The 27,294-nt window shown below is 35.8% G+C and overlaps 1 protein-coding gene across 1 annotated transcript; it reads right to left on the bottom strand.

The window, feature by feature from the left end:
* Nucleotides 1-482: 482 nt before the first annotated feature.
* LOC131077487 (serine/threonine-protein phosphatase PP2A-2 catalytic subunit) lies at nt 483-25,601 on the bottom strand. Its single transcript, XM_058014983.2, has 6 exons — nt 24,779-25,601; nt 20,794-20,908; nt 19,898-20,006; nt 19,698-19,775; nt 1,786-1,977; nt 483-1,603 (listed from the first exon to the last, which is right to left on the bottom strand). Exons 1-6 carry the CDS (start codon nt 25,029-25,031, stop codon nt 1,430-1,432), a joined length of 921 nt encoding a protein of 306 aa, XP_057870966.1. The 5' UTR covers nt 25,032-25,601; the 3' UTR covers nt 483-1,429.
* Between the last annotated feature and the right edge of the window lie 1,693 nt (nt 25,602-27,294).

Genomic DNA, 27,294 nt, shown 5'->3' with positions numbered 1-27,294 from the left:
ATTCATGACCCATACAATAACTTCTCTTGCCTTGTTGGCATGTGGATGCATAGGATGGATAGGAAATTTTATTTTTGAGTTTTGTTTTTGGTGCTATTGTTTTAGAGTAAATTATTTTAGTGGAAATATCATCCTAGATCTAGTCTATCTCAAGATGATAACAATGGATGCATGCCTCATCAATCATTAGGCCTGGACGAGAGCACAACCCTTCTTTGATGATTATTAGTCCTCCAAATTCCATAACATATAATTTCTAACATCTATACGCATTTGGACATTTTTACATAAGTCGTATATTTTTTCCGGCACTACCTTGTTGCCGATTAATAGGTCTTTCCTCTTCATGACAACGACAAGTAAAATTGTTTTTTCAGTTAGCTTATTGAATTATCTCATTTAATCAATAGTGTAAATTTATTCAAAGCCAACAAAAGATAACTAGATATTGTAGACTAAACTCTGAAATAGCAATAAGAACATGTGATAACCCCAAAGTATCATTATCATTAACTACAGTTTACATATTTCAGCAGGGATCACATTTCTTACAATTTTTATAAGACATACTTCATAGCAAGCATCGGAGGAAGGCCGATGTAAATACCTCTCATCAACAAACACCATTCTATTTCTTCCTACATCTACTCTTTCATGAAAACTGATAATCTTATCAGGGCAATTTCCAGCACATATGATGTAACATAACAAATATTTCCAGAGCATCTACTCTACTGTGAACCTCCGGAAAGCAAAATATGTCCCCTTTAAGCACACTTTTGAAGATTATGCTCACAATAGAAATGTTGTGTGCCCAACTTTAAGAACGCTCTAAAGCCAGTCCAGTCAAGCAGCAATCATCCCAATTGCTTAAAACATAAAATTTGTAAGAACTGGTGACATTCAGGATCAAAGAAACTACAAGCTGTATGCAGATGGGAGTGGTGCAGTTGTGGAGGAAACACAAACTTTAGAAAAATGTGCCAAAGACATCCAAAAGCCAATGGATTTTCATCGGGCTTGGTACCAATAGTTGTATTGCATAATTTTTGGGGGTCCATACGATAAATAGTTCTCCTTTCTCCTCTTCCTTACATTTATTCCAAGACCACCAAAGGCTTCTGAGAACAATAAAAACTTCTGACACCTGACAGATCCAAAATCTCTTATTTACACTCCAATAAAAAAGGCTTTTCTTTCTAATCACTCCCTTAGGCTTTACAAAAAGTAAACATTGCAGCTCATACATTTATCCCTTTTTATCTAAATTCTATATATTATGGATGGGTGAAAATCTAAACGTTCCTTAGCAAAAGGAAACAATTGCCACTCCAAATAAAGAATGCTCTCAATTTCTAAAACAAAAGTTTCTTGAGACTGAAAAATTTACAGATCAAAAGGAAATTCCAATAATCCCAAATAATAAAGATTACAAAAAGTAATCTGGAGTCTTCCGTGTAGCATCTGGTTCAAACTGACGAGGTGCAGGCTCGAACTGAATAAAATTTTGTTCCATGCTCTCACTAACCTCCATGATGGCAGCCATGTTCCCACAACGATAGCAGTAGTTTGGGGCACTAAACACAGTAACCACATTTTTTTCCTGCATTTGACGTGACAAGTGTTTCAATACTTATTCATCCATGATGATAACTAATAAGAATATGTTTATTAAAAATCAATATTATTAAATCCTATAACCAGAACGCATTATCATGTCTGTTAAAATAAGGCCATTCTTGTGGTGCACATCTAAATGTTCAAAAGAAATGTAAAATGCATTACCTGGCACCAATTGAAACCCTCCATAACAAGCTGGTGTGCTCTGGATACCAGACTCAAACCATTGGTATGATTGAACTGTGCAGCTATATCCTGCCCAAATGTGTATCCAGCCCCTCTGGGTGATATCCCCCAACCACAACGATCATCTGGGTCTGACCAAAGTAGATCACACATGGGGCCTTCATGTGGCACCTAGGAATGACAAAACAGCACAGGAGTTAAAAGAAAACACAAATAAAGATCAAAAGTAAACCTAACATTCACATCAAATATCTAAGATTTGTCTTAAAATAAAATATAAATGGCAACGGAAGTTCCATATAAATGGCAAGGCATTAAAAATTTAACCCAAGACAAGTATTGCCTGAGTGGGCCCATAATGCGTACTCTATAAAGAAGACCACCGGCCTACATCCTGAGTGGTGTAGAGTTGTACACCTCATTGAAGAATATATAAGGTGATTGGAAAAGTAATCACATTGTGGCTTCCACAAGGGGGATCTTATACACCAAATTGATGTCTTTCTTGGTGATGACCTTAAAAATTACACTATCTTTTACCTTTCCGCTAAATTCCTTATGGAAAATGGTTCAAAATTAAATTTTAATTTATGTATTCACTGCAGTTTCTCATAATAGACAGCAAAAAACTAAGCAGCATACACCACAGAAAAAAAAATCATTATAGACTGCATATTCCTTATTGGGAATTTCAATCCACATTACCTATCTGTATAGTTACTTTGGCACCTGATAATAGTCTAAATTTTTTTCCCTTCTGGTTTTTAGCCATATCAACATTTATTTCTGCATTTTTCTATATGTTAAGACCTCCTGTTTTGTAGGCTGCTCGTATTTGTATTGAGGTGGCATAAAATAACCATTTGCCAGATTCTCTAGAGATTTGTTTAGGCTCAGCTTCCTGGGTTCAGCAGCTAGACTACGAGTCTCTTCCTTTCAGATGTAGAGTTTGTCATGAATATGGACATCTTCAGCATCAGTGCCCCCGAGTTACTAGAGCTGCTGCTGGTAATAATTCCTCTAAGCCCCTGCGTGCAGAGGGTGATAAGGGGGCAAAGGTAAAGCTCCTATTTTGGAAGGGGTTTCTGCAGGGGATTAATTTATGCTAGTTAAACCTCGCTCTAAAGGCAAGGGACAAAAGCGGTCTCTCAAGGATAGGCAAAATGAGGAGGATTTTAATCGGTTTGAGGTTTTGGCATTAGAGGAAGGAATTCAAATGGAAGTGTCTTCTATAGCAGTGGGTATGGGAATGCCTGTGGGGGTGGATGGCGATGTCCCAGCATCTTAGAACCCCCAGATACCTCAGGAAATTTCTTATGGTCAGCAGATACACATTTCTGATGACTTTGGTATCTTTGCAGGATGATGTTGTTTTGGCAGATTTGAACAAAAAGGTTTCAAAATCTAGCAAGAGCAAGGGTTCTTCTCAAGCTTTGGGTTTACTCCAGCAGCCTCATAAGAAGAGTTCATTGGAAACCCCTAAAGGAGGCCGCAAAACGGATCAGGAGAAGCTTCATTCAACCGAGGATTTGTTAGTGGAATCTGGGTTGTAGAACACTATAGATTCCCACTTTCCCTCAAATGATTATTCTTTCTTGGAATGTGCAGGTGTTGAATAGCTCCTCCTGTCAAAAAGCTATTCGTGATTTTTTGGTGTTCATTCTCCGGATATTTTTTGTATTCAAGAGACTAAGCTTTTTGTTGATGTAATGCTTCAGCGAGCTCCGGCTGTGTGGCACTATGGCCAATGTCAGTATATTGGTTCCTTAGGTTATTCAGGCGGATTAGCTCTCTTTTGGGATCCGAATAAGATGACTCCTCTTTGGTGACTCTCTAGTCAATCTGCTCTTTCCTTGGTTGCCTCTAGTTTGGAGTCGAGCGAAATTTTTCTGGTTACTAATGTCTATGCTCCCATTGATATTCGAGGTAAAGCCCAGTTGTGGTCTCATCTATGGCATGTTCGGTCTTGTGCTCCTTACCTCCCTTGGGTTCTTGCTGGTAACTTCAACTCTAACCTGAGCTTAGCTGAGAAGGTGGGGGTGTGGGGGGGGGGCTGCTGGTCAGATTGGGTCCTCCTCCTGTTTTCTTTCAGGATAATGTGGATTTTCTGGGCTTAGTTGATGTCAAGCCATCTAATGGAATCTTATCTTGGACTAATTGGCGGTGTGGTGAGGATGCTAAATCTGAGAGATTGGACAGATTTTTGGTCTCCTACTTCTGGGTAGGGGATAGGGTGTTGTTTAGCTCAAAGATCCTGGACTAGCGGGGATCTGATCATTGGCCAATCAAGTTCTGTTGGGTTTGTTAGTGGTCATAAGAATCCTCCTTATAAGTTCCAACTCGTGTGGCTTCGGGAGGTTTGTCTCCATGATCTCATGGCTCAATGGTGGCATGACGGGGGTCCTGCCTATGGTACTGCTATGTATACTTTTGTTAAGAAGCTGAAGTTTGTGAAATACCAACTAAAAAAATGGAACAGGTTGTGTTTTGGTAAAATCTTTCTCGAAGGAAAAGGAGTGCCCAGGAGTCCCTTGATGCTATCACTCGACAAATTCGTGATTCTGATTTCACTAAAGTTTTGGGTAATGCTGAATCTCGGGCCTTGAAGGATTTGGAGGAGTGGGAGCTTCGTGAGGAGATCTTTTGGAAGCAAAAAGCTCAGATTGATAAGCTTCAAGCAAGTTACCATAATACTATTTTTTTCCTTAAATCTGTCCAGGCTCGTTGACAAAGGAATGTGATTTCTTCCTTGATCAATTATGTTGGCATTTAGTTGACCTCTCTTCAAACTATGTCACAGAGGCATATCAGTTTTATTCAGCCCTTTTCTCTGATGATCTACCGCCTGCTCTTATGGAGGAGAACCAAGTCTTGGCTTGTATCCCCTCTATGACAATAATATGATGAATGAGTCTCTCATGCGTCCAGTGACTTTGTCGAAACTTCACGGGGTTGTTTTTGGTATGGCTAAAGGTAAAGCTCTTGGCCCAAATGGTTTCCTATTGAATTTTTTCAAGAGTTCTAGGGCATCATCAAGTTGGATTTGCTAGCGGTTGTCCAAGATCTCATAGTAGCAAGCAAATGCTTTGAGCCTTGAATTCTACCTTCCTAGTTCTTATTCCTAAAAAGGAGGGTGCCAATCAGCTTGAGTTCTTTAGACCCATTGCTCTCTGCAATGTTGTGTATAAAATTATCACTAAATTAATTACTGAAAGACTAAAAATTTGGCTTCCTTCATTGATCTCTGATGAGCAGGGGGTTTTGTGGATGGCAAACAGATTTTGGATGGGGTCGTTATTGCTTTTGAAGCCATTCATTCCATGGCAATGTCTATGGAGAGGTCTAGGTTTATCAAATTGGATATGGCTAAAGCTTATGATAGGGTTAGATGGAGCTTTTAGCATCAAATTCTCCTAGCCTTTGGCTTTAATTTGGAGTGGGTCAGTTGGATTATGAGTTGTGTGACCTCTACTTCCTTCTCTCTTCTTATCAATGGCGAGCCTTCATAGTTATTTGATGCTTCTAGGGGTTCGTGGCAAGGTGATCCACTTTCCCCTTATCTGTATATCATTATGGCTGAGGGCCTAGGACACTTCTTTAAGTCCCAGGTTTCTCAAGGTTTGATCCGGATGTGGGATTGGGGTGCTGGATTACCTAAGTTTTCAAAATTTGCAGTTTGTGGATGGCACTACTCTTATTGGGGTTGCTCACATTCAGGAGGCAGAGTCTATAAGGAATTCGTTGGATGTTTATTTCGCTGCTTCAGGCCAACGAGTGAATGATCACAAGCCTTCCATCTTCTTTTTCAATACCCCTGAACATCTTCAAAGAAGAATTGCTAATATTTTGAGGTTCCAGATGGGTTCTCTCCCCTTCGTCTATCTGGGGATACCTCTACCTGTTAGTCAACAGCTAAAACCCTTTTGGCAAGACTTGTTGGATAAGTTGCGTCAGAGGGTCAACCATTGGACTCACAGGTGGCTATCTACTGTTGCTCGAGTTACTCTCCTCCAATCTGTGATTCAGGCTCTTCCTATTTACCGAGGTTTTGTTCAAGCTGCTCCTATATATTTTCTTAAGGAATTCGATACTTTATCTCGTCAATTTCTCTAGAGTGGTGATTTGCACTCTTCTAAGTGGAGTTTGGTTAAGTGGGACCATGTCTACCGACCTAAAACTGAGGGTGGCCTTGGCCTTCGATCTGTGGTCTTCCATAGCCAAGTTCTTGCGGCTAGGCTCTACTGGAAGTGGTATACCAATCAACATTAGGTGTGGGCTCGTATCCTCACTCACAAGTATTTAGGTCCCATGGAGAGCTAGAATGTTCCTTGCTACCAATTGGAGGGCAAGGGATTTGAGATTTGGCATACTCCGAAAACTAGGGCCCAACTTATTAAAAATGGGCTTTTTTGGATTTGTAACAAGAGCTCAGAGGCACTTTTCTGACTGGACTCTTGGGATGGTAATCCCCCATTTTGTCATTGTACCCTCATTTACAACCTCTTTATGACATCCTTACGACTGTAGGTTGGACTATGGTAGGTCATTATAAGTCTATTTAGACTTTTGGGCCGACTGTTGGTTATAGATGGAAGGATCCTTGCGAATGGCCACCTAGGGGCTCAAAGGATTCTCGGCGGGAGTTGGCTCATATTCTAGCATCCCGGGAGTGTAACTCCTTGGTGGGACCTGATATTTTAGCATGGGGTAGTGATTCTTCTAGGAAATATTTCGTTGTTGCTGGCTACATGAAGCTAGTCCATCAAATTTATGGAGGGGAAGAGGTGTCTTGGTGGAAGCAAGTGTGGAATAGATTCTTGGCCCAAATGTAACTTCTTTTTTTGGTTGTTGGTCCATAATCGTTGTCTCACTTGGGACAATTTGTGTAAGCAGGGTTTCTGTGGGCCTTCTATGTGTGTTCTTTGTTGTAGTAGTGAGAAGTTTGCTTCCCATCTTTTTTTTCAGTGTTCCTTCTCTAGGAAGATTTGGCACTCCTGGTGGGAATGTTGGAACCGTTCATGTTGGCATGTTTCTTCTCTTGCTGAATTTTGGGACCGATGGGTCAGGCTCATGTTTGCACCCCATTTCTTCGGGTTTCTTGGTCTTTAAGACCTCCTTTTATTATTTGGCACATCTGGTTGGAGAGGAATTGTTAGATTTTCCATGATACTAGGTTAGCTATTCTACGTGTGGTGGAAAATTCTTCATTCACTTTGGGAAACTATTTTGGCTAAGTGTGACTTTGTTGGAGGCCCTGCTCCTGGGAGATTGATATCTGTAGCCGGCTTTATTTCCCTCTTCAAGGGGATGCTTTTGTTCCTAGTGTGCAAACAGCTTGGCAAGTTATGAGAAACAAGTGTCGTCATCCTTTACGGAAAATTTCTAGAGTGGGTCATTGGAACCCTCCTCCTGATGGTGTTTTCAAAATTAATATTGATGGGTCTTCTAGGGGTAATCCAGGGCATGTTGGTATTGGTGGCGTGGGGTGTTATAGTTATGGGCAAATCTAGTTTCTTTTTTCTATATATAAAGGGGTTTACACAAATAATTATATGGAGGCTCTTGCTATTTTGGTTGTGGTGGAGCATCGTTGTTCTCTTCACTGGCAACAGATTGTAATGGAATCCGATTCCCAGATCGTGGTGACTTTGTTGAATTAGCAGAACTTTGATGTGTTAGTTGGCAGCTTCAGATTCTTATTCGGCAGATTCTTTCGTTTTGTAACTTCTTTGAGTCGATCACTTTCATTCACATTCCCAAAGAATGGAATGGGGCAGCTGATTGTCTTGCTAAAGGGGCTTCTGACTTTATGGAGGGCTGGTCTATAGAGGATAGGGGACAACTTTCTCCTGTGTTGTCTCACACGCTGGATCAACTTGTGGCTGGGCGGTTTGCCTTCTTTTGATGTACTTCTTCTGTTTTAGATAAATTTTTACCCCTTTTTATTGTCAAGATCTCCTGTTTTGTCATGTTACTTGATGATGAGTGACCATTTTCAAGGTTGCAAGTCATGGCTTATTATCTAGAGACAAGAATGATGCCACAAATGAATTGATACCAGTACTTACGGGCAAGTGTACCACTTTACTAAATCCCAGCTCCAATTAAATATTACTTATTTGTACCTAACAACAAACGGGACATATTATTCAAATTCTCAAAATGTCATGAACCTGTAAAAATCTCAAATATATTATGAAAGTCATTCTCGTGGATCTAGAGGCTTTTCATCTTCAGAACTAGATCTGGTTATAGTTATTTATATTTCCCATTTATGTCACTAAAATTATCCCACATGCAGAGGAAGAAAATGGAGAATCAACCGTAAAAGCATCATCCCATTCAGCTACTTGCTTCTTAAATTTTGACAGTGCATAACTTGAGTCTTCTCGTAAAATGCTGGAGCAACTATACTTCTAAGATTTGAGGCTTCAGCAGTAGATGGAGAGAGGGTTCTATATTCTGTAGGCACTGCTTTACTACAAACATGCCACACAGCTACACATAGTCTTACCTCCTTTTTAACATTTCTGTTCAGATTTTATCTCCAAAATTTGGTAATTAAAAAAATGTCACAATTTGATTATTATTTAAAACAAGAAGGTAAAAAGAAATAACAGTACCACTGTCCCAAAAAAAAAAATCTAACGATTTTGAGCAGAGCACGAAAGAAAAAATGGTTAATGCATAGATCCCTGCTGTTACTAAAGCTTTTAGGAGTTCATGTATGATATGCTTTTGGAAGTCGTTTTCACCTCAAATATCACCTTGCTCACATATCTAGACATAACATGCCAGTGTGCAAAAAAACATTGAGCCAGAGGTTGTCAGAAAGGAGACGACTCAAATAGAAAGATTTCTGGAAAATAGTTAGCAAATGATAAGGCAAAACCAAAAGATACTTGCCTAGTCGGCTCCATTTTTCGAAATGAGTTCTAGTAGCCTTGGGCTTATAGCCCATAAGTTGGGGATAACCAGAACCATCATTCGAAATATACACGTTAAAACAAAAACGAACACACAGCATCAAGGAGTTTGATGGGTGTTGGTACTTTTGTAATATTCCCTTTAATGCAGGTACTTTAATGCAGGTAGGTAACATTTTTTTTTTCTTGTTATTTATTCTAGATTTTTTTTTTTTAAATTAAATATAAATTTTAGTAGCATTATTTTTTTTATTAAGATTTTTCTTTCACAATTTTGTTAATTAACATCTTTTTCTGTGCTTTAGAATCCCTTACAGATAAGGATTGATAGGTGCAAATTTCATAACAGGTTGGGATTTCAAAGACCCTTCTATTGATAACATTTGACAGACTAGACGACAGACATATAGACAATCATCAATGAGCAGCCAACTATTTGAAGAAAGAAGGATTACATTTCTGTACTTGATGGATGTTCTCAGAGAAAAAATAGTTTTCTGTTGAATTTCTTCATTTCGTCTTTGTTTCACACTATTTTCTTTAAGTCAATTGATGCATTGTGCAGACAAAAAGATTTGATTATTTATGAATTGTTAAGAAGACAATTTGGTGGAGGCGGGTGAAGAAAATGTGTTGCTATTGGTTCATGACGAAAATGTGTTGCAAATAGCCATCAAAATTGGAGCAAATTATGTTATTGAGGTAGGGACTGGAAATGGAGAACAACTATTTGTACTCCTTGCTCACCACATGGAATTGATTTAATAATATTGAGGATATTGGATTGCAGACCATAGGTGCTGCTTTTGCAAAGAATATATAACAAACAGTCAAGACAACCTATGTCAACCAATTTTGCAACCTCATTCATCACCTTACAGTATTTGCCACAATCAAAAGCTTCTTCAAAATAAAAGTTTGTTACCAAGCAAGGGACCAAGTCTTCCTACTCAAAGACAAAATGTTGGGGTTGATGTTGTCGATTGAATATTTAAAAGACTCAATCTGAATTCCACCAAAAGAGATCATGCATACTGTTGTGACGTTTTCATACATCACCCTATTGCAAATGGGGGCCCCCACTTTTTTGTTTTTTAGCTTACTGTTTTTGCTTAACTTTGCAACAATTTCTTGATCATTTAGCCTTTGTTTGTGAGAGGGGTGTATGTCTTGTCAGTCCGGGAATAATGCTTCGAGTAATCTTTGAAATGTCTTAGGAATGCAATGTCTTGTCCATAAGGTGTGCAATCAAATCAGGAACTCAAGTTTTGAGTCCAGAACCCATGAACAAATGTCAGAATTGAGAATTGGAGTCAAAATTGCAAAGATTATGAAATGTTGTCAATATTGTCAAAAGTTGTCAAAACATCAATAGTGTCAAAATGTAAAAAATTGTAAGTTTATGCGTGAAGTGAATTTCTGCCATTGAGTTATGATGTATATGCATGACAAGGTTGGATTTTTGCCTTGTATGTGGTGATTTATGCAGGAGTGATGAAAATTTCCGCTAAAAGTGAAATGAAGAATACAAGGGCAAGAGTAAATTTGTTTGTTTAATGCATGAACATCACTAAATTCCGACCTTGTCAATGCGTGCATGCTACTAAATTCCGACCTTGACAATGTGTGAGGTCTTCTAAATTCGGACCTTTCTCAATGCATACCCTATGCAAATCTCCGCCTTTGACTAATGCAAGAGCACTCCTAAATTCCACCTTTGTCCAATGCCTGACTATAGTAAAACTTCGCCCTCTTATGCACAAGTATCACTAAATTCCGCCCTAAGCCTTTGTGCATATCATAGGTGAAATTCTGCCTAGGAAGGTAGAGATTAGGTCAGCCTCCTTGGAGGTCCTTGGAGGGGATTTCAAGAAATTTAAATAACCAAACAATTGGCCTTTGATATACCCGACTTGAGATGAGAAATTTGAGTCAATATAACAAGCAGATCAAAGTATGAAAGGGCAGAACTAGTGTGAGATCAAGAACAGAATTGCATTCCTTCCATCAGCAATCTTCATTTTACATCAACAATACCAAGTGTTGGAAGAATTTCAATTGGGTATCAGAGTGTAGTTACCAGATTTTCAAGTAATAAGACGAAGCAATTTCCAGATTTTCAAGTAATGAGAAGAAGCAATTTCCAGATTTTAAACTCCATTCCCAGATTTTGCGAAAACTGAATTAGCATTTCCAGAATTGCAAGGTTGTAAATCAGAATTAAAGTTGTTAAAATCAGAATGGATTACAGTTCAAAGTTTAATAATCATCAACATATTTTAGATTTGTTGAAATTAGGATTTTCATGTTTTTTTTATCCTTAAACATTTTAACATTAAATAGGATTTGAATGCAATTATGATTCAAGATGTTTTATGTTCTTGCAAGGAAGATGGAGGACATGGAACAATAGTGCAAGTAGTGTTACATGAAGAGACGATGCGAGGATGCCAAGATTAACACCTTCAAAGATGTTGGTGAAGAAGCAAATGGAAGAACTTAATAATGCAATGAAGAGGCTGAGATTCACAAGCATGAATGAACAACAAAGGGTGGGGATGAATGTACAAAGAGGACATTGCAACAAGACTTACATTACCATTATGAAAGAGATTTTACAACAATCTTGAATTTCCTTTCCAAGATCAAAGTCAGGAACATTCAAGATATCAATAAGATGATAGTGCAGGACAAAGGTGAAGTTGAAAGGACAGCATAATGATATTCAAGGTTTTGTATGATGAAGAGCCGCTACAAGAGGAACAAAGTCAAGAATTACACCAAGGAATCCAAGTCCAAGGCAAGCAATTTCAAAATCAAGAACATTCACCTTGAAAGATTCCAAGGTTGAAAGCAGAAATGCATCACAAAGAGGAAGATCCCCAAACATGAAGATGTGAAAGTGAAAAGTGATCCAAGAGGAAAGATAGTTTCAGAAGAGAATCGAAGTTGGAAACTTGATCATCAAGATGATGCAATTTAGGAATATGAACTATCACAATCAATCAAGGTGATGATGAGAGTTCACAAGTTATAAAAGCAGAGGTGGCACCCAATCATCATCAACCAATCCAGTGATGCCACTTCAACATGTCTAAGTTCAATGTACTAACTCATCAACAATTACACATGTGAAGGACACTTAATTCAATATACCTAACCTCATTTATCAATGGCCCGAATTCAAGGAAGGACGTGTATTTAAAAAGTTGTAATGACATCACTGGTCGAAGAGGAGTTGGTTGTAACTAACCCTAATTGGGATTCTATTGTTAAATCTTGACCATTGATTCCAAATCAATCTTGGCCCTTGAATTGTAATGTGGATCTCTATATAAAGGTTTGGCCTTTCATTTGTAAAGGTTAATAGGAGAATAGAAGTTAAGAATAGAGTAGTAGCATTTAGAAGTAGGGTAGGAGGAGGAAACTTGAAATTGTTGCCAAGACTATGTTGAAATAAATTCATGATTTTCATTGAAAATATGGTGGACTGGTGTGCTGTGTTTCTATGTTTTGCATGGTTTCTTGTTACTTCTCAAAGCTAATTGAAGTTCATTGATCATGGTGTATGCATGTAAAGATATTTGATCATTCCTTCGGTTCATACCATTTACATCTTGTTGATTGCAAGTTGTTTTGCATGGTTAGCTTGAACCTTGTCATTGTGGCTAAGTTTGATTGTGGATATTTGTTCAAGTTGCACCAGCATTGGGTATTTAGATGGATGTTTACAATGTGAAAAGCTTTCGCTACCTACCTTGGGAGATTGCACTCTTTCTATGGCATTGTGAGCTATCTTTGGTCTAGTAGAAAGTAATTCCATAAGGAGTTTGTCTATCCAAGCATCATCCATTATTATCATTGTCCTTAGAATTAGCATAGATTCTCTAAACCCTTTCCCTTTTGATATTTCTTTGTTTGAATAAGTTAGTTTTGAAGAGTTCCAGCTACGATTCATAAGCGTAAGTCCCTTTGTGGTACCAGCATATCACATATCATTGTCCTTAGGATTAGCATAGATTCTCTAAACCCTTTCCCTTTTGATATTTCTTTGTTTGAATAAGTTAGTTTTGAAGAGTTTCAGCTATAATTCATAAGCGTAAGTCCCCTTTGTGATACCAGCATACCACATATATACTAAGTCTATCCATTTGCATTGTCAAGACCTGACTAAAGAAACCATAGGCTAGCCTTACTTGATCACATTATTTAGCATATAAAGTTTCCTTGCTTAGTAATTTATTCTATGTTGACAAGTGTCATAAAAAACACATCAACAAAACATCTTTAACTTTTTGCTTCCTCTTTTCTTTGTGGTTTATATTTATTTTTCATTTTTTTATTTTCTTTAGAGATATTTTTTTCATGTTAGAGAAGAGCTATTTTGTTAAATAGTTTATTTTTTTACAAGTTATTCAACCATTAAGTCGATGGAGAAAAACCAGCAAGCAGCTATGTACATGGGGGCATGGACCATGTTAAGGAGCATATTAGACCATTTGGGATATGATTGACTAAAATAAGATAAAATAACTTCATGGTCCACTTCATGCATTCACATGTTTTCTCAACCCAGCCTTGCAATTCCTTGAGAGCTTCAACGCTAACTAGGAGGTTATGGGGAGGACTAAACAAAATCATATAAAGTGTGGAAGTAAGTTGAAGTAAGTTAGTTTGGCTTCATTAAAAAGTTTGATTTTTAACTTCACTTTTTGTTATTAAATATTGAATTTTTTTTCTTTAAATTCTTAGTCTTATGTGTTTTAGACTTTTCATTACAGATGCATGGTGGAAAACATTTTTATATTAAAATTCCAAATCTTCAAAGGATTACCATTAAATTTTAGTATTCTTAATTTGAATTTTTAGTCTTGTGTTCTAGTATTTTGTTACAAATGCGCAGTGGAAAATATTTTGTATAAAAATTCCAAATCTTCAAAGGACAATCATTAAAATTTGAGCCAAACATGCTGCACTTTGAGTTGTGAGTGCAATTGGAATTTAATTGAGCACATAAACTCCAAAAAGCTAAATAGCTTATCAATGAAAAGGTTTAATGAATCAGAATTTGTGTATTGCAAATTGCATCTCTGCCACAAGAAAATTATAGAAGCTACAAAGAATTAGCTTGCATTAAACTCTAGATATATGATCCCATTTCTGAGTGGATCGCCAGGGCCAGTGACCCCATATTTAGAAAGGAAAGCTATGAAAGGGTTGATCAGGTTGCTTGTGAAGCAGAGCTAGTAGCACAAAAGGGTGAAGAGAATCTAGATAATTTGAGACCAAGAAGTTGAAGGAGAGCACCATCTCTTTTGCAAATGATTAGCCACAGTTGCTTCCTTGATGTACACAAAGCATAGCGAGGTCTACTATCATGTACCTAGCATTAAAAGGAATATCCCCTTCCAACCTTAGTTTGATCATTTTATGTTCTTTTTATTGATACCAACATGGATTTATAAATCAATTTTTGTGTGAGTTAAAACAACTTTTCAACTTTTCTTCCATATCAGCTTTCAGTTTCAATTCAAACTTTGAATATTATAATATTTACACATTTCTTGGTGTATGTGTGTGATATATATAGCTGATTAGTTTTGTGCATATTTAAAGCTGATTAATATGGAATGTAATAAAATATTTTTTCCAAAAAAAATTGCTATTTTTGAATCTGTTGAACTTTGGTTGAATTTTCTCATTGAATCTAGATTCAAGTCAAAAATGAGCTTTTGAGTTTTTGCCATGTCTACATCTCAACAATATGGTTTGAACCTGCACCCAGAATTTTCCTCAAAGCCGAAAGGTAAAATCTTTGGCTTCAAGCAAACTTACTGACAAAATATTCCTTGCTAATCACAATAGAAATAGAAGGCGAAAATGTTAAAACCCTAGCAGAACATATTAGAACCTTAAAACAGTCTTCAAAAGAAATTGCATGTGGTAGCACCTCCCAATTTTGAAGTAACAGAAATTAGTTTGGCAAGGAATCTTCAACCAATAAAAAAAATGGCAATTCAAGTTCTTTCTAGATTGTGTCATCTTGGGGATACAATTGAAGCAGTGCTAGAATGTACTATTGCAATAAGCACTATTCTACAAAGCCAAGGTTGACCATATGCATACACCTTCTTGTATTGGGTCCTAAATTAGTCAATTCCAAGGCAAGGCACCCCATGCCATAATCATATCCAAGTGCCCAATGCCCCACCTAGAAGAACACATTTCACTCAAAAATAATGAAAAGAAAAAAACAAAACTAACCTAAACCCTAAAAGCAACTTGGCTAAAAATCTAAAACAACGTTAACAACAATAAAAAAAAAAAAAAACTCAGAAGTTTGCACAGCCAAAAAGGCAAATGAGTTGATGTGACTGAATTCCAACTTTCACCTCATAACACACAAAACAAGTACAAGAAGGGTGTAATCGGTAATGAGGCATTGTGATGTGGGACGAAAGCATCCCCACTTGGAGTGCTCCCATTTCTAATTTCCTTATTTGAAAGTGAGAAGCATGAGGCTGCTACACAAGACCTGCATGGCATAGCTAGAGGGTGTGCCACTGCTCATGGTTCTAATTACCCAATTGATGATGTTGATGCTCCAGACAAAGAGCACTATGATTCCTTATTTTGAGTATCCATGTAAAGTTGAATGTTTAATTTAACCATCGATTATTAGTGTATTTGAACATATGCAATTAATTTAAAACATTTTGATTTTGAAAGGCAATACACAATAACTTCCTACTTAATCCATATGTTACCAGATTGGTGGGCTAACCCAGGCTGAACCAAGACAAACCTGGGCGTATCCGGCAGCATGGGCATCCAAAAAGGGCCCCACAAGTCAAAACAAAACCATTTCAAAATTAAAAATGCCCCCCCCCAACCCTAGTTTTGCCCTACCTTTCCTTCTTTTTGTCATTTCACCACATTTTTCCAACAGAAAACTTGCATTCTCACCATTTTTTTTCTCTTAGTTGATTTTGAAGGTTGCTGATTTAGATGCTACAGTTGCACAACTTGCCAAGTCCCTAATGCAACTCTTGCAATTGACATAGACGTAGCTAGTGAGAGTGGCAATCTAATGGATTGTGGTTCAAATGAAGTTGAACCAAATGTTGACCTTGATGCTTTTGATGAAGATGAATATGGATATCGAATACGGATTGTAATTTGAATTTTCATTTGTGTAATGACATTTGGAGACTTGAATATTATCATTTTTGCAAATTATGGATATGATATCACGAGGTGTTTAAAAAATTCCTTTATTGGCAATTATAGATTTATGAGTATCACTCTTCTTATAGTTATACAGTCATAGTTATATTGAATAAATTTGATGTTTGAACACATGTATGTGTGTGCACACACATGCAGACATACACATACCAATACCCAATGAAAAAGAAATTTGCAGTACCCACATACCCGAACTCATATTCCATAGTGACAACCGGACCCGCACCCATACCAGTACCTGAATCGCCAACTTAGCTTAATCCCATGAGGAGAGAGTTAACAAGTTATTTGATCCACATAAATTTCAGCAAAGTCTCACCATGTAGACGGTACTTAGAAACAAAAACACAAGCATTTAGAGTGATTTGTTGGTAATTTGGCCATAAATGTGTAGAAGGCTAACTCCTGCTCCAAATGCACTATGAAATGAGCCTTTGGTGGAGGCCCTCCCTAGTTGGATTTTTGATCAACCAACCTCTTTTTGCGATGCTTCTTCACGTCAGCAAGTTTACCACAATAATGACATGTGATTATCTTCAAATAATTCAAAGTATCTTCATTTTGTCCTTGACCTCCTTTCTTCTCAAGCCACTTTCCTTTGCCCTTATTCTTGGCTACAAACTACAAAGGCATATTCTACACTCAATGAATCACTGTTGCTACCAAACTGCTTCCTCCATCTATCCTGCTGTGTGAGGGTGTTGCATAAATCGTCCAACTTTAGGTCAACATTAGTAGATGCGATGTCGAGTGTTTCTATGAAATGCTCATATGACAATGATAAGCTTTTCAGCGATATATGGCAATGATAAGCTTTTCAGCGATATAAGATTTAGGGAGGCCCTCCCTAGTTGGGTTTTTGATCAGCCAACCTCTTTTTGCAATGTTTCTTCACATAACCAAGTTTACCACAATAATGACATGTCATTGTCTTCAAATCATTCGAAGTATCTTCATTTTGTCCTTAACCTCCTTTCTTCTCAAGCCACTTGCCTTTGCCCTTATCCTTGGCTACAAAGGCATATTCTACACTCAATGAATCACTATTGCTACCAAATTGCTTCCTCCATCTGTCCTGCTGTGTGAGGGTGTTGCACAAATTATCCAACTTTTTAGGTCAACATTAGTAGATGTGATGTTGAATGTTTCTATGAAATGCTAATATGACAATGATAAGTTTTTCAGCGATATAACCACCATGTCTTCTCTGTGCAACCAATAGCAACTAATTGATCATGAATATCTTTCATCTACATCAAATGATCTTGCAAAGACATCTTCTCATCCACATTATCGAGAATAGCATATTCTCAACGAAAGAAGGCTATGCCTTTATCTAACATCTTGTGCACATCTCATAGGAATTTCCAAAACTCCAGATAAGTTTTTGCATCTCCGGAAGCATCTCATCTGTTACTGATAATTTAATGAGCATAACGGCTTCACAATTACGCTCATCAAACTTGTCTCGGTTTTACCTGCAATTGTTGCCCCAGTGTCAATATTGAGGACGATCTAATCAAAGCATCTGTACTCAAAGATTGTGAGTATTTGTTGTTTACAGGTGTTGTAATTTTTTCCAGGTTTTGAAAAAAAATCATCAAAAAATCTGCAATAACAATTTTGGAAGAATTTTAGAATTTTTAGCCCAAAAAATCTTGTGCCCTATTTTGAAAGAATTTTAGAATTTTTAGCCCAAAAAATCTTGTGCCCTAACCATCCACAATTTTGGCAAAATAATCTTTAAACACTTAGAAGACCCACGATTTATCAAAAATCATTCAAAAAAACAAGTCTGCAAACCCATCACCCACAATTTTGACAAAAAAATTGTTCTTAAATCTTCAGAAATTTGTCGTTGTAAGTGCAGAAAAAACACGTCGTGACCAAAAACTAGTGAAAAAATCGCTTACAAACTCATTAAAAATGCATCATACGCCAAAATTATCCTATTGCAGTCAAGAAACTTCAAAAAATGTTACAATTTGAAAAGAATATAGGTGTGATTTGCAATCAAAACTCCGTGAAAATTTCAAACAAAAATGGCGCTTGATTTTTTTTTTTGTCAAATCTGTGATAGCTTATAGCTTCCAAAAAAAATATGATTTTCAGACAATAATAAGCTGCAATTTTCAGAAAATAAGGGCCGCAATTTTTATCAAAATACCCTTGCACAATTTCAATGTGAAAAAACCACAAAATTTCCAACAAATGATTTGCTAAAAAAATCCACAATCCAAAGGAAAAAACATGACACAATTTTTCCAAAAAATGACCCACAAAATTCTACTGAAAAAAAACCCACAAATTTGCAGAAAATGAAAAATTCACCAAAAACCTTTATACAGAATTGTCAATCATTCTTTGGTAATTCTTTGTCACAAACACAAACACCTCAATACATTCACCGATTTTGAGGTTTCACAAACCTGAGCTCTAATACCATATTACAGAAAGTAATGACACAGAAGATGATTATCATAATATTTGATATTAACAAAGGATCAAAACTATCTTCAGATAAGAGTTACAAATGATTTATCCGTAAAGGATAAGATTGACAACTAAGAAAAGCAGATGACAACTAAATCAATAAAGAATATTCTTGAAGCCAATCCTAACGACTTAAGTGACGATTAAAACTAAATGTTACAGTATTATTTTAATAGTTACATGATCTAATTAATTTTAAAATAATTTTTTTTAGTTTAATTTTATAAACAAAAAATTACAAATAGTACATTACAGTTTTAAAAGTCATAGAAATAATGCTTTCCTTGGTCAAAGATATCCACTCAATTACAAACAAGGACACCTAAAAAAAAAGAATCTTCTTTGCAAGCTATGAAAAGTTATAAAAGAGCACCTGGCAGATATACAGCTCTGAATAAAAGTCATGAAATCAAAAGATCTGTTTGAAAACTAATTACATCTACAAGGAATTTCACTCGCTAGCTGGAAGATGTTATTCCAAGGTAAAGTAAATAAAGATATACCATTTGTTGGAGAGGTTGAGAAAAACATCAGCGAAGAAAATTTAACCCAAACAGCAAATCTGCTCCCCTTGTCTTTATGACAGACTAGTTATCATGTGTCACGGCTTTTTGGTTCATAGCAAGTTATCCTAACCTCTGGCTTATATAGCTACAGTTCTTAATTTGGGTTGGTCATCAACATGTATGTATGCTCGACTTCTGAGGCCCCTATAATGGCCCACATGATGTTCATTGTTAGTTCTTAATTGAATTACATCAGACTTCAAACCAGTTGCTGGTATTTCATTCAGATATCTATATTATTTGGTATATGGTCTTTTGTGAAGGTTACTGATCACAGTCATTTCTATTTATTTTCAAATGATTTAATTTCATTCATTTCTCTAATTAAAAAAAAAAAGCACTGAAGAGAAGATAGATTAGTTATACCCTACTTATCAACTTTGCTGACACCATAAGGTGCAAACAAAATGCACCTTACAGCTTCAAGAAATAACATTATCCAGAAGGCATGGGAAATCAAGTTAGATGCATAATACTTGGTAACAAAACAAACGCAATGACAAAGAATTCAAAATGAGCTGTAGACATAAAATTCTCTCATAAGTGTTTATATAAATTTAAAACATTGCAATGAATTTTGAATGTTGATGATGATAATATGACATATGAAAGAATACTACGAATGAATTTAGTAGGGATTATATCTCAAAAGACTTACTTCTTGAATGCGATCCAAGGAACGAATGTTATCAAGTGTATCCAATGATGGGGAGAGACCACCATGCAAGCAAAAGATCTGTAACCACCAAAAAAATGCAAAAGTGGACTCTAAATATATGCAAAATCTCAAGACTCTTTCTACGGCACTCCAAAGCTAGCAAACTTTGCTAAATTACTTTAACTTTGACTTTTATTTACCTGACTTTCAATGAGAGCTGTCAGAGGAAGGTAATCAAAGAGATCTGTAAAAAATTTCCACACATTTGCATTGCCATATTTTCTCAAGCATTCATCATAAAAGCCATAGCTGAAAGCATAACATTAATTTCTGTCAATAAGTATTTAATGCACATTATTAACATTAAAAAGTAAACTATCTCTTCTCTCGTCCATTCATTAACATCTATAAGTTTATTGCAATGAGTTAGATATAATAGTCAGACTCTTGATCTTTACAAGTTGTTACCTATGACCCTCTAATGTAATTTTACCTCTTCTATTAAATTAAATGGATAAACCATAATTTAGTCCAGTAACAACCTACAATGTGACCCATACCTAACTAATTAAATCACCTGTATTTATAAGAATGAGGCCCTTGTTCTTCACTACCTGAATTGATCAATTCAAGACTTTCATTTTTTATTTCAGAACCCACTTTAATCTTCAAATCCTTAGCAAAGTGAAATCAACTCACAAAATTTTCATGCGAGCAAGATGAATCTAAATTTGGAACAAACATAAACACCTCCAATACTAGACAAATGTCATCACTGGAAATTATACCTCATACAAGACGCTTGAATTATAAGCACTGAAACAAAAAATTGAAACACGGCCTATATGGAAAAAGGCTCATCCTAATTTAGCCATGTATATACATGTGTGTGTATATTTATAGACATATGTATGTGTATGTATACTTATACATGTGTGTGTATATTTATAGAGATATGTATGTGTATGTATACATATAGACATAAAAGCAATGGCAAGAAAACTAAGTCAGTGGTAATTTCAGGTGGAACCAAAGGCACTATTCAGCCTTTTCACCGATCAAGAAAAAAGCGATGTTCCTTGCCGAAATATCTTACACTTGGGTAATTTGGCGACTTTCATGGTTTCCTCGCAAAATGGTAATTCTGTCCCTATAGCGAACCTTGAGAGCAACTAGCAGTGTCACTGTCTCCACAGAATAGTATCCTCGATCTGCATTGAAACCAGACAGATACATAAATCAAGTTTTAAATTAAACAGTTTTATAAAAACTAAATTAATAAATCTATAATGCACATCCCACATGCCAAGCAATGTAAGACTAAGAATACTTATTGCTAGGAGTTTAAGCATTACACCATAGCTGGTGAATAAATAAATTATTCAAGGATTTTTAGTTAATAGCCTGATAGGTTTAAACATTTATTTATCCTGATACTTCAGGCAATTTTTATATCATTTGGTATCAAAGCGGATTTGATTCAACCCCTGTGATGAAAGATGCAGCCTCTTTTTTGTTGCTCAGACTGATTTTAGCCCCATTTACTTCAATCATCGTATGTAGCTTTAGTGAGCAATTAGATTTAAAACGATTTGTTGGTTTCTTCTCTGATTCATGTGAGTTATTTGTGTGCTTTGTAAGTGGAGCTTGAATGCCAGAGAAAAGTCTTTTTTTCCCTGTGAGGAAGATGATGTTATTTTGTGCATTGAAGTGTCAAAGAGGCCCCTGTGATGAAAGATGCAGCCTCTTTTTTGTTGCTCAGACTGATTTTAGCCCCATTTACTTCGATCATCATATGTAGCTTTAGTGAGCAATTAGATTTAAAAAGATTTGTTGGTTTCTTCTTTGATTCATGTGAGTTATTTGTGAGCTTTGAAGTGGAGCTTGAATGCCAGAGAAAAGTTTTTTTTCCCTGTGAGGAAGATGAAAATATTTTGTGCATTGAAGTGTGAAAGAGGTGTAACTATTATTTGCATTGTGTTGCTTATTTCTAACAGTTTGAAAAGGAATTACTAGAATTACAATATCTTTTTAAAGAAAACTAGTGATTTAAATTTTAAAATGTTCTGGAAAGCTAACACATCAGAGAAAAACTCAAAAACATTTTAAGAAGATTGTTTGAATTGAAAGAGCAGTTTGACACAGAAAAAGAGGGGAATATTTGCTTATATAAATGGAGTCTGGTTGTAAGGAGCATCCAGCCAAGATAAATCTACTTCTGTAAAAAATACAGATCAGTGCTTGTCTCTGATAACTCTGGTTTCAATTGAATAAAATGACAGTTCAAAATTGTACAGCGGTACAGAGGAACTGGATCCTTGGATAGCATGAGCTCACAGGCCTTATCCCATCTTGTTGTTGCTTGTAGGTGCATCTACAGTAGCACTAAGCACATAGAAACATCACTCATTGGAGCAAACAGTCAAAAGAAGAGGTTTCTAGTGTTTACCATTAAATTTCATAGAAAGCTCTTTATATAATTTAGGCTTTTATTTTAAAAATTCAAATTAGATATTTTTTCTAAGTCAGCAGGAAGGTCTGTATTTAATTCATCATCTCTCTATTTGGGAAACAATTCTATTGATTATTGATTTTTATCCAAAATTAGAAAAACGAAATCACAAAAGATCTGTCAAAAGGACTTTGTTTAAGCTTGTCTACGTTGGCAGCCTTAATTATTCTAAACAAAGAAAAAGGCATTTAAAGCGAAACACTTAAACTGGAAGTTCCTGCAAATGTGCATTTTCGGTAGAGCCAAACACCCTTACAAGATTTTCAATTGAAAAGGGAATGCTTATTCCCATAGAAATGACAAACATGGGGGAAAACATTCTCTTAACCATCAGCCAGCTTCATACAACAGTCTGAGGTTCACAGGACCATTGGGATCGATTTATCTAAGCAAGCATATTTCACAGGAGGCTGGAGGAGTGGAAGAGGATAGAGGAATATTCTCACACTTCAGTGAGCTGCTAGTTCAAAAAGTAGTTCAATGTTTGTGGTAAACTAGAGCAAAAAAATTATAAAGCTGAAAACAAAATTATAATGAAATCATACTTCTACTACATAAGAGAGGAGAAGGTTTTCAGTACTACCCAACATTACTGAAGATCAATATATATGTCAAATGGAGACCCATGCCACACTCGTGAATAGTTGAGTTTGTCCACATACATGAAACATGTTAAAGATCAGTAAGGCCCAGAATAGCTGTGTGGCTAGTTGTGTGTGTCCCACGTCACAATGCATTGTCACCAGTTATGTCTCTCCCTGTATGCAACTTTGAAAGATAAACGGCTGAGTGCATCCTTGTTCATATATCCAATGAGGCCATTCCCACAAAAGAAACATGAAAGGCAACTCCTCCTATTACTCATTTTGGACAATCATCTATGTCCATATTCATGGTGTTGGGAGAGGACTGTTGAGTGTTTTCCTATCCTTGGTGGAGAGTTCAGCAAGGGCTTATCCCACTGAGGAGCTGTAGTGTGGCCATTCAAACCACTGAATGTTAGTATGTGGTGCTATGTGTATTTCTCAGTTCAGAAATTGTCCTCTCCAAATCTCGAAACTATGATGTACTACGGGGGGAATGCAAGAAATTTAAATATTACACCATACACCATAGTTAGTGAATAGATGGATTATTTATGTATATTAAGTAAGTAGGCTTAAATATTTAGTTCAACCTACTAATTAACAATTACTAGCTACTATAATAAGTTTGTTGAGGTTGTCAAAATCCCCACATAAAAAACAATTTAGTGGGGTTGCTTCCAAGATTATAGAAAACAATTTAGTGGTGATGTTTTTTGTATAAATATTTCTTCTTTGTTAACCAAAACTTATCTTGAAGCCTGAATGCAATAACAATCATTTCACCAACTATTCTAGATAAATATTGACATATCGCATAAAATTCAAGTAGCACATAACAAGCATAACTATGTCTCTGTTTATCAAATGAATTTCCTTCAGAACAAATTGCTTCAAAACTTCAATGTATAGTTATGATTCACTGGTAATAACAACATTTGCATTCTCTAATAAAGCATAATCAAAATCTACACTACATACACCATCAGTTCAAAAACACAATCCTCGGGAATATATCACATCATCCTTCAGAAGCAAAGATGTGCTGAAAGCCACCAACCCCAATGCAATAATAAACTTAAGTTAATAGTGTTGTGATAAATGAAAGATAATTAATTTTATAACGTTTTTATTAAACAAAAGAAGATAATGCTTATCAAATAGGAAGCCGAGAATGTAAATATTGCAACATTGAGTACAACTGGAATTTGTCACATTTCAGGAAAGAATTTGTAATTAGCTGTTTGATTAGATGTGTAGACAAGAATCGGTGCTTTTAATCAGTGAATCACAAGAAGAAGATGGTGAAAATAAAAAAATATAAACAAACCATTTCGGAGCTTCAAAAAGTTCCTTTTAGCGAGCATGGACACCTTCAATAGCAGAGTTCTAAGATTCTTATCATTATTTACAAATGATAAGAAGTGTGCAGGAATAGAACTCATGAGCACTACCATTAAAGTATGAGGGAATGTACTCATGAGCACTACTAATAATCACCACTTGCTTCGAACTCTACCCAGCCAATTTTGCCACAATAAAGCAAATATAGCATGTCAATTAGCAAGTAAAAAAAGCATATGACAAAACACAAAACAAAATGCTCAATACTCTATACTCAAAGGTAGGTTATTCATTTGAATTATACTGCTCAATTAGTAGAAGGCTGGGTATACTGGTTAAGTATACTTCAAATATTCCCTCGGTAAACGATACCGACAAAGGGATCAAAGAAAACATCAGTAATTTTTCATTTCTTAATCTCTTTGACAAGGTGTTTCGATCCAACACAAAAATTCCGAGATAACAATAAAAAACCACATAACAAAGTTCTGGCAATCTTCTGCTTTGACTTGATAAACTCGTCAAAAAAAACCACAGCAGTATAAAGATTCAATACTAGCTGCCAAACGCCTATGTATTTTAATCACCAAATCAAAGAAGCGAAAAACATTGCAATTTCAATTATTTCTACTCCAACTCACCCACATAATCACCCATGAACAAGTAATTGGTGTCAGGAGCCTTCCCGCCTATCCGAAACAGCTCCAACAAATCATGGAACTGCCCATGAATGTCTCCACAAACAGTGACTGGACACTTGACAGGCTGCACATTCCATTCCTCCACGAGAATCGCCCTTGCCTGCTCGCACAAGTTCTTTACCTCCCCCTCCGTCAGGGGCTTGCAGTCTAACAGCTGCTCTATTTGCCTATCCAAATCGGAATAGGAAGGCATGTCTGATCAAAAGCCTACTGATCCAAAACCACCTTTGCCTTGTAATCCAATAACTCACCAACTACCAAAACCCTAACCTAACTCAACACTGCCCCAGATCTCCCTTCTGCAAACCCTAGCTTTCAAAAATGCATAAACTTCCACCACAACCCCACTGCCTGCAAACTGCAATACCCACTTACGCGATCCTCATTCCAGGAAAGACACGAGTCAAACAAGCATCTCTCCAATATCCATAAAATCGGATCCTCAACTAGAGCTCTGTAACCCCCACTTTTCACACTGGCCTATGTATCTCGCAGTATGTATAGTGTATAACTATATATGTCAAATATATGTATATACGAAAGCAAATAACAAAAACTAGCAGATGCCCAAGTCAAACTTTGAAGATTTGTGTCTGCCCATTAAACCGATTTACCTCGATGGGCACTGTAAATTGTCATGTACTCTTTGGTCACCTCCACCTAGTGAATATCCGTCCGTCTCTTTCTCTTCATTTCCCTTTTAAGTATCTCCCGTTCCAACCAAACGAAAAGTCTTCTCCGAGCCTCGCTGCCTTGTTTTTCCGAGGCTTCAGATGCTTTAGGCTTGGAATACGAAGGCTTACTATAAACAAATATTGTATTTGGCTACAACAAATCTTGTTGAGTGTGTGGGCTTGTTATTGTAAGAAATGAGCTCGAGATCATGTATCAAGTGATTTTGGGAGAATGAATATCTCTTATTTAGTTCTTAGTCGAATAAGTTTCAACCTTTCATATCATATAGCTAAACAATTTTTGAGGTTTGATATAAAATCTTTGAGCTAAAAAAAAAAATGCATATTGTGTACTTTCTTTTTTTAAATTGGTATAATTTGATTGTTCTAAATCTAATAAATCATTGAATACAAGGATATATTTATGTATGAAAGTTATTAAATTACTTCATTTTAATTGATTTAGTTGTAGTTTTGTGTCACTTTCATCAACACAATTGCATTGTATAATATCTATGCACATAATGCTTGCATATAACCATGCAAAGCTACTCATCCATATCTACATAATTATCTATAAAACCACACATACTTGTTATCTATCAAATCATATATGTTCAACGAATTGGATATCTGCATCACAAGAAATGCAACCATATGTGTCAAACCCTGGTAGTGCATGTATGCCACAAGAAATAACACCATTTAAGTTTGACATGTAATACCATACACACATAATAACCAATAACATCCACACCACAAGGAACAACATTGTGTGAGTTTGATACTTGGCAACATCTTCTCCACACATGTCAGCGACATGATTAGACATGTGTTAACATCTATGGTATCTCACCATATCCTAGTTGTAGGGTAAAAGCACAAAATTGTGTCACATATCAGGTCAACTTATCAGCACAACTGAATTTAAGTAATTCTAACTAAAAATTAATTTTAATCAAACATATGGTCTATATAGATTCATTATAGCTGAGTTATATATGGGCCACAACTTTTCCAATTGGAAATGTTTACTAAATGTATATTTTATACCACTTTGGGTCTAATTACCAAAAAAAATCAATGTTTCAACAACTCCTACTCTTATAAATGATATTTTTTTTAAATGTAAAAATACCCTTCTATAGAACTATAAGTGAATTTTTCAAAATATACATATTTTAATTTTTTAATTATATTTTTATTGAAAGTAGGTCATTAGAACTAAAATGCAAAGTTGATTATCTTGTCAAGGAAAAATACTAAAAAAAAATTTAAAAAATATGATGTAGTAGGGAAAAGAATCTATGTCAAGATGATATAATTCTTTTTCTAATTTTGATAGATAACTAAGAAAAAAAGTGGCAGGAATTGGAAAGAGTTATATTTCAACACATGCAACTTTTCAAAATTATTGAAAATATATATATTTATAAAAAATAGTAAAAAATATATTCATGCACTAAAGTTTCAAGTTATCAATACACACAAAAAAATTGAAGAAAAAGGGTAAAATTTACTAAATAAAGTGTGGCGGCTTGTATAACTTCAATTTCAACATTTTATCAACAACTAAATTATAGTATTTACTTTATAAAAAAACTACATCTAAATAATTTTTTAAATTTTTTATAAAATTACAAACATAAAATAGACAAAATAATATAAATTTAATTAGTTTACGTCATTTCAAAATTCAAAGCATATGTTTCACTTTCTATATTTTAAAAAGTTGAATCAGCATTAACCAATTCATTTATAAAAGTGTGACACAGCTTTGTA

The sequence above is a fragment of the Cryptomeria japonica genome, chromosome 10, assembly GCF_030272615.1.
Source record: "Cryptomeria japonica chromosome 10, Sugi_1.0, whole genome shotgun sequence".
NCBI classification, from domain to species: Eukaryota; Viridiplantae; Streptophyta; class Pinopsida; order Cupressales; family Cupressaceae; genus Cryptomeria; species Cryptomeria japonica.
This window is presented reverse-complemented; position numbering and strand designations above follow the sequence as displayed.